The sequence below is a fragment of the Ceratotherium simum genome, chromosome 9 (genome assembly GCF_057802395.1).
Source record: "Ceratotherium simum simum isolate JZ-2026a chromosome 9, ASM5780239v1, whole genome shotgun sequence".
NCBI classification, from domain to species: domain Eukaryota; kingdom Metazoa; phylum Chordata; class Mammalia; order Perissodactyla; family Rhinocerotidae; genus Ceratotherium; species Ceratotherium simum.
In genome coordinates this window covers 49,864,449-49,876,543 of record NC_141908.1, presented here as the reverse complement: position 1 = coordinate 49,876,543, position 12,095 = coordinate 49,864,449, and the positions used below count along the sequence as shown (strand labels likewise).

The 12,095-nt window shown below is 36.5% G+C and overlaps 1 protein-coding gene across 4 annotated transcripts in view; it reads right to left on the bottom strand.

Annotated features, from left to right (window-relative positions):
* The window catches only part of UBR3 (ubiquitin protein ligase E3 component n-recognin 3), a 240,113-nt gene that overhangs the window by 138,005 nt on the left and 90,013 nt on the right, over positions 1 to 12,095 (bottom strand). For 3 of the 4 annotated variants that reach the window (XM_014785872.2, XM_014785873.2, XM_014785874.2), the window contains exons 12-18: positions 6,308 to 6,373; positions 6,123 to 6,212; positions 4,861 to 4,989; positions 4,164 to 4,216; positions 3,929 to 4,062; positions 3,481 to 3,566; positions 1,746 to 1,887 (exon numbers count right to left, since the gene is read on the bottom strand). In XM_014785872.2, coding sequence (XP_014641358.2) covers positions 1,746 to 1,887; positions 3,481 to 3,566; positions 3,929 to 4,062; positions 4,164 to 4,216; positions 4,861 to 4,989; positions 6,123 to 6,212; positions 6,308 to 6,373 — 700 coding nt within the window. The remainder of the gene's footprint in view (positions 1 to 1,745; positions 1,888 to 3,480; positions 3,567 to 3,928; positions 4,063 to 4,163; positions 4,217 to 4,860; positions 4,990 to 6,122; positions 6,213 to 6,307; positions 6,374 to 12,095) is intronic. The other variant, XM_087435378.1, reaches the window with a different exon arrangement.

Below are 12,095 nucleotides of genomic sequence, written 5' to 3'. Positions count from 1 at the left end.
TTCACTTTTAAATCTATTAATTTGTACAATTAAAATGCTAATGCCTTTACCACAATTACAAAACCACAGCAATGGAAGAAAACTTTAGTGACTAACTTGTCCAGCAGGCTTCAAACAATGATCTACAGAGCTGGATTTCCACAGAGATTTAACAGGGTCCACATCAGGAGCAAGGAGGTGGTAAAACAGAGGAGAAGCTGTGTCTACTACCCACACCCACTTTAACAAGAGCAGGTCTGCTTTGATTGGTTTTGTATAACAGATTAACTTAAGGCTTAGTTCCTCAAAACTAAAGGCTTATTTCAATCACTTTTAAAAAACGTGTAGGGCCAGCCCCAGTGACCTAGTGGTAGCCACTCATCTATCAGTGGCCATCCTGTGGCGGTGGCTCACATACAAAAAGAGGAATATTGGAAGCGGATATTAGCTGAGGGCGAAACTTCCTCACCAAAAAAAAAAAAAAGCTTAGAAACCACTCATCTATTCCAACTCTCTCATTTTACAAATAAGAAGTCAAATCCAAAGATAAAAAACTGATTTTCTCAACATCACACAACTAGCTAATACAATACAGTACTATATTTGAAATATGACGCCCAGTTTCTTGACTCTGATCTTCAAATGCCCAGGGCTCCAACTCAGTGTCTCCAACTTCATTGTGCATGACAATCATCTATAGATCTTGTTTAATAAAAAAGTAGATTCCCAGAATCCATCCCCAGAGATCCTGATAAGAGCAGACTGGGGCTGAGGCACTGGAACCTTTGTTTTAATTTAATAAGGACTTCGACTGAGTCTGACAGAGTAACCCTCATATCACACTTTAACAAGCACTGTACTATACCAGAATGCCACTCCACTTCAAAGCTTATCTAAATTTTAGATACAAATTGTTCTCTACAATAAAGAAATACTGTACTTTTCCTTTAATTGAATACATTCCAACCAGAGACTCTGGATTGTTCTGCCTACCTTTGTGAACTCCCTGAAAAATCCTAAATGATAAGGCTTATTCTGCTGTTTTGCCAAACATAGTACATGCTACTTACAACGTCAAAGTGGGCATCAGTTTTTCATTTAAACAAGGAGTGTTGAAGGAGTCAAGAATCACGTAACTGCTACTTCCTTCAAAATTTTAACTTAGATTAGTGAAAATGTGAAAGTGAAAAAAAAAGACTGTGAATCAAGACTTCACCTACTTCTGGCTCTTGTCAAGAATGTCATCTATGAATTTAGGGGGATAACCTTAGAAAACCAACAACTTAAGAAAAAGGTTTCTACATATTTACATAGATTCAAAATGTAAGAAAGTGTTATCAGCATTCTATATAAATTTTAATTTTAACTATTTTAAGTTAAAATCTGGGTAGTGAGAACTATTTCAAAATCAAATTGAGAGCAAATACATTCAAAATGTTTTTAAGTATATATTTTGTTTTATAATTTCGGGTTCATTTACAGTTCATTTACTTATAAAACTGAACTAGACTTCACATGTAAAGTTCCTTTCATAATTTAGAGTCATCTAAGAGGCCTTATTATAACACAAAACCATAGATTTGTAGATAAATGGAAGCAATATAACTTTTAAGCAATACTATAAAAAATATACACTATAAGAAAGTTGATAAAAAAAAAACCAAAGCTGAATAAATAAAAGGCAAAACATCTTCTTTCAGTATACACAACAACTCAGCTTCAAAAAACCAATATTTGAAAGAACATGTTTATGTATATAAACATACCTTTGGGAGTATACATGCCTTGTTGCATAGAACCTCCAGGTTCAAAAACAGGAGCCTTAAAATCAGCTACAGCTGATAAAACTGATTCAAAGCTATAACTGCCTGGAATAATGCCACTTTTGGGATTTGGATTTTCTGGAATATGATGTATGTGTCAAGAAAAAAGATATTAATGACTAAAAGCCAGCTTTATAACCTTACCATGGTACCCTAGTTTCTAACTGCTTTTGCTAAAATAGGCAAATAGCAATTGGCTGTAATTTATAAAGTTGGCCACAAGAGGGCTATATAATACAACAGTTCAACAATAACTTCCTATTAATTGTGAAATTTTTAAATATTTTTAAATCTAGAAGTCTACTAATAAATAGTAGGCTGAAGTAGTTCACAAGTATATTTTCCCCAAAACAAATTAATCAAATTTCAGGAAATGAAAAAACTTTTTAAATTGATCTCCATTTTCATCATTTTGCAAATAATGTAAATCAAAGAGAGCAAGCTAAAACTTAGCCAAGATTTTTATGAGCAAAGATTATTTTTCCAAAACCATAAAATGTCAACCTCAAAGAAAAAAGGAAAAGATGCTAAACAAATTTAAGCAAACAAGGAAACCAGAAAACCACAAAGATTCTTTCCCACTGGTTTGACATTAAGGTATATAATTCCTTTTAAATGTCAAGTTAAGGGCAGGCCCAGTGGCGCAAGCGGTTAAGTGCGTGCGCTCTGCTTCAGTGGCCCAGGGTTCGCCGGTTCAGATCCTGGGCTCGCACCGATGCACCGCTTGTCAAGCCATGCTGTGGTGGTGTCCCATATAAAATAGAGAAAGATGGGCATGGATGTTGGCCTCAGGGCCAGTCGTCCTCAGCAAAAATAAGAGGATTGGCAGATGTTAGCTCAGGGCTGATCTTCCTCACAAAAAATAAAAAATAAATGCCAAGTTACAGAATGCTTTTGCTCTGTTACAGCACTGACACACAGTACACAACAGCTGAACGAAATCAAACAATATCAAATTGATGCTGCTTATGAAAATCTTCAAGGTTATCAAACAGGCACTCCAATAGGAGTTATTTCACAAAATATTAGCCAATTAATCCAAACATATTCATAATATACAAAGTAAATTTAGTCAAAGTAAATTTTTATCATAAAATAACATGATGATCTTTGTCTAAATTTAACAATAACTTAAAAAATAATAAAGTGTCCATTGTATGCTCAGACCTATACAAAGAACCATAAGTTTTCAAAGTTTGTAGATAATAGTTGTTTGCTTTTAAAGACCTCTTGGTTTAAGACTGAATTCTAAGAAAAATTCCTCAGAATGTTTAAAACCCTGGTAATAATAATTATAAGGTATACCTTTAAATTTTACCCATGAATTCCATCCAGCCTGGCTACACAGATAAAGTAGACCTCGCTGCCTTTTACAAAGTGTCCAGCTTCCTTTCACTAAGGCTGACCAAGAAGGTCAGATCTTGGGGTACCCTGAGCCATCAGTCCTAAGGTCTAACCAAGGTCTAACAAGAGCTCCCTGAGAAGTAACAATTAGAGGCAAAAACATCTGCCACCAGCCCTGAACACACACTTAAACAAACAACTGGAGTTATTTTTCGCTACTATTTTTCAACTTCAAAAACAAATTTTTAATCAAAAAAGTGATATATCTTTAATCCATAGAAATTACTTATTTAGATCCTGCAACTAACAGAAAATTAAATTTTTAAAAGGATATGAGGTCCAGCAATGAACTATGTGTTCTGTCATTCATACACAGCTGGGCTACCATCTCTGCCCTGAGAATCTCATCATCAGACATTCCTAAAATAATTAAAAACAAAATTTATAAATCTAAATATATACAAATTATAAAGAAACAACTTACTACATACTTTATTAAGCTATTTACCAAAAATGAAAATGCTTCAAAAATTAAAGAGCAAAGAACGCAATGCCCCAAATATAACTGCAGTTTAACGACCCTGATGTCTGTAGTTCCCTCAAGTCGTTTTAAAGGATATTCTAAAAGGAGTGTCAACTGTATAACACATCAAGAGTTTGAAACATGTTTAAATATATCCACATCCTTTCCTTTTTTCCACAACCCAATTACTACCACAGGGAGAGGGGAGGAAAGGGAGGAGAACAGTTAATACCCAAGTATTAGTATTAGTGCTTTTTACCTAAATGTAAACGAAGACTCAAAAGAATCACAAGAAATGTAAGAGCGCCTTCTAACATCGATCTCTCATGCTCCGCATCAAGTACTGTGTTTTGATGTTGTGAAGCCATTGTCAACAAATCCACCACCTTAAATCTATGATAAGAAATATTTGAGACAAATTTTTTAAAGTTAAAACAAAATTAACTTAAATTCCAATTACTTCCTAATACCCCTCTTAATAAAATTATGCTTACCTTTCAAAGACAGATGAAATAAAATAATCTGGGTCAAGTCTAGAAGCACAAACCTTAAAAAGACGAACAAAAAAACCAAAAACTTTATTTCTCAATATTCAGCTTTACTTCTTGTATTAATCATGTAATTTACTTTCTGAATCTTATAATGTTTTGACATCTTGGGGGGCCTTACAGACCTGGGGAGAGACTATTCCCCTCAGGGCTAGCTAATTCCTAAGGCTAGTGAACAACTCACTTGGGAGCAAGCCTCTTATACGCAAGTCAATCACCTACTTTACCTAATTCTCACACAACAAGCCAATATTCCTGCTGCCCTAAATCAACCCAGGGCCAGGTACCAGATTGCTGGGGACAGCCCCTACGCCCCAAAGCCCACCACAATTATTCAAAGGAGCCAATCCTAAACTATTTCCCCTGTCCTGCCTTGCCTTTCCTAAGGGAACACGAATAAAGGTCCTGCTCTAGGCTTTCCCCTCACTCCTGCTTCTGCCTCCTAACCAAAATCTAATGCGTCCCCTATAGTCCTGTGTGACATGGCACGCCCCCTTCTCTTGAGAATTTTAAGTAATGAATTCTTCTTTCAACAGCATTGATCTTTCTGCGTCATCACTTAATCACCTCTGTAAATTAAAACCCCACAGGAACAAACAAGACACTTCTCAAGTATAACATCTGCATTATCAAGTTGGCTTACCTGTAACAGGTAGATGTCAGGATCAATCATAGAATTACAGAAATGAGACTGAACATAGGTCATGGCTTGTCCCTTGATTTGCAGACCATTTCTTACCCACATGTTGCTATGGATCTCAGCAAGACTTGCCTAGTAAAATAAAAATTAAGTGACTTGGACAAAGTCATAAATTCAACCTTTATAAAACCATGTTATACTGAACAATCATTTCAAAATATTTTATAACTTATTCATAGATTGAGCCTGACAATCTGTCTGATGTTGGTTTAAGATATTCAATTCAAATAAATATTTTTAAATTTTAAAATGATCATTATGCTTTATATAGTCCTTTCTTTTGGAGTTTATACATGAGTTATTTTTCCATGATGACTCCTGGATACGTTTATAATAATTTTCATTGAAATCTTTAATGAGGAATCATTGACAATTAACTCTTTCCTCCTCAAGAAAAGCCAGTCATAATGCTTAAAGGAACACAGGAATAAGCATAAAACAAAGCTAACTGTTCAAAGTCAATGAATATAATCTATATCTTTAATTTATCCTAACTGAACCTTTAGCCTAAACTAGTCATTTTCCAAATAATTGGCAGGTAAGAGAGGGTTAGACTAGAATAAATTTTCTTACTATATTAATATTTAATTCTTCAGTGTATTTATGTCCTGTATCAGCTAAAGCTAAGCACAGTCATAACTTCATCTCTGACTTGTTCCTAACCCCCAGAGCTGAAGTTCAATAATGACTAACAAATCTAAAATCACCAGGAAAAACAAATTGAAGTGCAAGCCTCTCTAATGTACATAAAAGGTTGGCCCACAAAATTATAGTTTTAGAACTGAAAAAAACCACATTGTGTGTGAAGGCTAATTCTTCTCTCTTTTCTCTTCTCTCACTTTACAGACGGGGAAACTAAGAATCAAGTAGGTGAATTACCCCAAACAACATGGATAATAAAATAGTGGTAGCACCTAGGCTAGAATCTGTTGGGTCTCCTGACTCCCAAAACAGTGCTGTAGTATGTTAAAATTCCCCTATAAGTAAATATAGTGAAAAGAATTCCTGGGGAAGTTATAACTCAATAAAAATCTCACAGAACAAAAAATATCTAAATATTATCTGGCAAAAATACAAGAACTAAGTTTAAAAATAAGAAAATTTTCAAACATTTTGGCTATAATAACAATAATAGAGGCATACAAATAAAGAACGTCTTTACCAAGGAATTCAATTCAAAATTTTTTAAAAGTCTAAATACATACTTGAATTTGGAGTGGGTGAATCATTAGTTTCATTAACATTTCCTGATCTGGTAAAACAGAATCCAAATCTAGTTCTTGACATTTCACAGCCTAAAAATTATGACAAAAAAAGTTACTAATTCTGTATTTATTTCCCAATAATCAAAAAAAAAAAAACCACCAGAATCATTTAATGACAGTCTCACCTTACTCAAAAACATAGCATAGTAACGATGCAGTGGCAGATGAAAAGTGACTTGGTTAGGTGCTGGCTGGAATAAAGAAACAAAATCCAGAAGTCAAAGAATGTTTTACAGAAGTTCAAAGAAAGTTTTAAAATGCTAAAACCACACTTTCACCTTGATTTATTCTTATACTTTTTTAATCACCACTTAAAATTTTAGAAGATATAACTTAAGAAAATCACTGTAGATAAAATTATTATTCCATTTTAAGCACCTAAATGCAAGTTCCTTAAGACAGAAATTGTACACTACTCAACTTCGAATCCTCTGAAGCATCTAGCACAGAATAAGGGATGGAATAGATTTCCCTTTACAGCAGGCCAACTGGGAATCTTCAAATGCATGTATACCAAACATGAGGATAGTCATAACCGCAATAATCACAGCTAACATTCATTCGGCACTTGCTATGTGCCACTCACCACACTAAGCACTTTACTCACATTACTTCATTTAATCCTCACAAGAACCCTATGGGGTAGCACCTATTAATATTCCTATTTTAAGTAGGGAAATTCAAGCTTAACTTAAGTAACTTCCTAAAGTTAAGAAGCAGTGAACTGAGGAGCAAGTCTGGACTCCACTGTTATATTCAGAGTAGTAAAAGGCTCTGACCACAGCCCTAAACTGCAGTACAGGTGAAGGGCTTGCCTAGGTTCCTTCACATGCTGGATAAGAGGCTTTCCATATTGGCACCGAACACAGAGTCTCCATAAGGAAGCTTAATACAGGCATACCTCGGAGATACGCAGGTTCGGTTCCAGGTGACCACAATAAAGCAAATATCGCAATAAAGCAGATCACGTGAATTTTTTGGTTTCCCAGTGCATATAAAAGTTATGTTTACACTATACTGTAGTCTATTAAGTATGCAATAGCACAGCATCTAAAAAAACAATGTACATATCTTAATTAAAAAGTATTTTATTGCTAAAAAATGCTAACCATCATCTGAGCCTTCAGCAAGTCATAATCTTTTTGCTGGTGGAGGGTTTTGCCTCAGTGTTGATGGCTACAGACTAATCAGGGTGGTGACTGCTGAATGTTAGGGTGGCTACAGCAATTTCTTAAAATAAGACAACAATGAAGTCTGCTGCATCAACTGACTCTTTCTTTCATGAACGATTTCTTTGCAGCATGTGATACTATTTGATAGCATTTTACTCACAGCAGAACTTCTTTCAAAATTGGAGTCAATCCTCTCAAACCCTGCCACTGCTTTATCAACTAAGTTTATGTAATATTCTAAATCCTTTGTTGTTATTTCAACAATCTTCACAGCATCTTCACCAGGAGTAGATTCTATCTCAAGAAACCACTTTCTTTGCTCATCCATAAGACACAACTCATCCGTTCAAATTTTATCATGAGATTACAGCAATTCAATCACATCTTCAGACTCCACTTCTAATTCTAGTTCTCTTGCTATTTCCAAAACATCTGCAGTTACTTCCTCCACTGAAGTCTCAAATGCCTCAAAGTCATCCATGAGGGCTGGAATCAACTTCTTCCAAACTCCTGTTAATGTTGGTATTTTGACCTCCTCCCATGAATCATAACTGCTCTTAATGGCATCTAGAATGGTGAATCCTTACCCGAAGGTTTTCAGTTTACTTTGCCCAGATTCACCAGAGGAACCACTAGCTATGGCTGCTATAGCCTTACAAAATATATTTATTTCTTAAATAATAAGTCTTGAAAGTCAAAATGACTCCTTGATCCATGGGCTGCAGAATGGATGTTGTGTTAGCAGACATGAAAACAACATTAATTTCATTGTACATCTCCATCAGAGCTATTGCGTGACCAGGTACACTGTCAATAAGCAGTAATATTTTGAAAGGAATCTTTTTTTCTGAGCAGTAGGTCTCAACAGTGGGCTTACAATATTCAGTAAACCATGTTGTAAACAAATGAGCTGCCATCTAGGCTCTGTTGCTCCATTTATAGAGCACAAGCAGAATAGATTTAGCATAATTCTTAAGGGCCCTAAGATTTTCAGAATGGTAAATGAGCATTGGTTTCAACTTCAAGTCAGCAGCTGCATTAGCCCCTAACAAGAGTCAGCCTGTCCTTTGAAGCTTTGAAGCCTGGCATTGACTTCTCTTCTCTAGGTATGAAAGTCCTAGATGGCATCTTCTTCCAATATAGGAACGTTTTGTCTGCATTGAAAATCTATTGTTTACTGTAGCTACCTTAATTAATTATCTTAGTTAGATCTGGATAACTTGCTGCAGCTTCTACATCAGTACTTCCTGCTTCACATTGCACTTCTATGTTATGGAGACAGCTTCTTTCCTTAAACCTCAGGAACCAACCTCTGCTAACTTCAAACTTTTCTTCTGCAGCTTCCTCACCTCTCTCAGCCTTCATAGAATTGAAGAGAATTAGGGCCTTGCTCTAGATTAGGCCTTGTCTTAAGGGCTTAGGTTTAGGATTGGCTTAGGATTAGGTTGTGGCTGGTTTTATCTTCTATCCAAACCACTAAAACTTTCTCCATATCAGCAATAAGGCTGTTTCACTTGCTTATCATTCCTGTGTTCACTGGAGTAGCACTTTTAATTTCCTTCAAGAACTTTTCCTTTGCATTCACAACTTGGCCAACTGTTTGGGACAAGAGGCCTAGCTTTCAACCTATCTCAGCTTTCGCCATATTGTCCTCACTAAGCTTAATCATTTCTAGCTTTTGATTTGAAGTGAGAGACGTGCAACTCTTCCTTTCACTTGAACACTTAGAGGCCATTGTAGGATTATTAACTGGCCTAATTTCAATACTGTTGTGCCCAAGGAGAAGGAGGGAGACAGGGAAATGGTTGGTTGGTTGAGCAGTCAGAACACACACATTATTGATTAAGTTCGACGTCTTATATGGGTGTGGTTTGTGGCACCCCAAAACAATTATAATAGTAGCATCAAAGATCACTGATCACAGATCACCATAACAGATATAACAATAATGAAAAAGTTTAAAGTAATGCGAGAATTACCAAAATGTGACAGAGACACAAAGTGAGCAAATGCTGTTGGAAAAATGGCGCCAATAGACTTGCTCAACACACCATTGCCACAAACCTTCAATTTGTTAAAAAAAAAAAAAAAAAAAAAAAAATAGTTACCTGCAAAGTGCAGTAAAGCAAAACACAATAAAATGAGTGAGATATGCCTGTACAGTATATGTCAAGGACCTTGGTACCCTTGTGAAGGTTGTTAGGAAAAAAAAAAAAAAAAAACCTGTCCAAGATCATATAGCTAGTTGGTTTGTAGAGGAGCCACAATTTACACTCAGGTCTGCCTGACTCTAAAGCTCTTTCCACTGTCAACAGCCAGTATAGCTGAAATACTACCAGAGAAGGAGTTGAAAGATGTGGGCTCTGGACCCAGAACTACCAGTAATTTGCTATATAACTATAGACAAGTCATTTAATATCTCCACATCTCCATTTTACATCTACAGAAAAAGGAAGACAACAATATCTTCTCTACTTCACAGGGTTGTTTTGAGCAACAAATATGTCAAAGCACTTTAAGAAACAAAAAACTTTTAAATACCATAAAAATATAACACATTGCTTGATTCCTTAATTTCTATATTTATTTTCTCTTCTATTAAAAAATCTATTTAAATTCTTTACAACATTCCATATCTTCCTAAGATATTTCTGTGTGAAAAACAAATATACTATTTCCTTGAGTTCAGCTGCTCTGTACACCATACATGATTCTAACTCTCCTTAACTCCACCCTAGAGTTCAACCATGGATTAATTTCGTGTCAAACACTTACTACCTAACCCTCTGTGTGTAATAATAATTTTCTCCTACTTCAACCTTCCTGTTGTCTTAGTGATGCTACCATTTCAACAATAATTCCTAAAGTTTCAAATACCAGTGAGAACTGGATTGAGAGAAGCTCCAGCTGAAGCTCCAGCTGAGGGACTAATCTTAGATGCGGGGAAGGAGTAAAGCAGGTTGAAAGTAGGATGGAGCTCTGTGAAGGCTGGAGAATGTTGTCTCTGAAGACTGCCTCATTACCATCTACATAAACAAAGTTTAAGCTTAAAGACCAACATTTAGACAAGATAAGAACCACGGTGATTTGATAAAGGCAGAATCAGAATCCAAATGGACAAAACGGCCAGTTTAAAGGCTAGAAGCAGATACAAATGGGTGATCAGGGATGGAAGATAAATTAGTTGAAGAAAGGAAGGATTAGAGTTAAAGATAGCAGGAGTCTCTCCTCTTCATGAACAAGTCAGTCCTAAAGCCATCGAGGGTGGGGGAATTAAGGGAGGAAATAGAGCAAAATAGGCATCTACAGCTGAGGAGCCCAAAAAAGGGATGTCAGAGCCCACGGTGAGGATGGCATCTGTGTGGAGGGGGTGATATGAGATGCCAGTGGTTTTTCAGGGTGAAAAGAGTATCCACACAGAAGGGAGTGTGTGGCTTAACAAAGGAGGATGTGGCCTGGCATGGGGAGTCAGACGTGAGCAGAGTCAAAATGGCATCCACACAGCAGGGCAGCCCAGCACAGCACGTCAGAGTCAATCAGGGTGAGGAGGCATCCATGTGGGGGCTGACCTGGGATGAGGAGCCAGAGCCTGACAGAGGTAAAGAGGACAATGACACAGGGAGCCAGCCTGTACTAGGGAATCAAAATTCAAGCAAGAGGAGGAGATTATCCACATGTGCAAAGGACCCAATATGGGGTGTCAGAGCCAAAGCAGGATGAGGAGGGCATCCAGAAAGAGGAAAAGCCTGGTGTGGGAATTCAAAGCACAAATAGGGTGAGAAGGGCTTCCTCAAAGAAGGACTGTCCAAGGACAGTCAGAGCTCAAGCGGGATGAAGAAGGTGTCCACATGTAGAGGAAGAGGGAACAGAATGCAAGGTTAAGAGGGCATCCATGCAGGCGAAAGGGAGGTAATGAGATCAGAAAGGGGGATCAGCCAAATAAGTAAATATATTAAGGTATTAGAAGCCAGGTTTTTCACTGTTGGAGAAAACTAAAAAGTCCTGTGCTGTTATACTGGAATTTAAAATATTAGTTTGAACTAACAGCTTTCAATATATATAACAGATAGAGAAATAAATATAGATGCAAATATGTGTATGTATATATATGCATATATTCCTAACCTCTATTTACTGAGAGGGCCTGGGAGCAGTAATACCACAATAGCAATGAGCATACCAAGCACCCAAACCTTGCTTTCCAAATACTGTTCTCTACTAAAAGTAACCAGAGATCCTTAAAGAAATGACTGATTCCAGGAATGGAATAGCGAAAATATAGGGTGAGCCACATCTTGTACTGAAATATCTTTTTGGGCCACAAAAAAATGGAAATGCTCAAAGAATAATGAGACAAGTCAAAAGGACACAGAAACCAGCTTGAAGGGGCTCTCACTGGCCACATCTGAAAGAATCTGAGCATGAAATAATATTAGTAATGGATTACAACCCAATGACCAAAATAGAAACTATGAATCCCTACAGATAAAAATGAATGAATGAATTGAAAATTAGATGAGAAAACAGATATAGTTACATAGCTTCAAAATACATCCTCACAGAATACTTTATTAATTACAATGAGAAAAAGGGTAGCTTTACGGTGAAGAAGTCTGGCTGGTACCACCCTAACCAAATGATGAAAGGGAACGTCATCAGTAACAGGACAAACAAAAATCAATAAACCACCACAGAGGGGTAATGAAAAGACCGCAACAACACTTCTGTAATATTCCCGCAA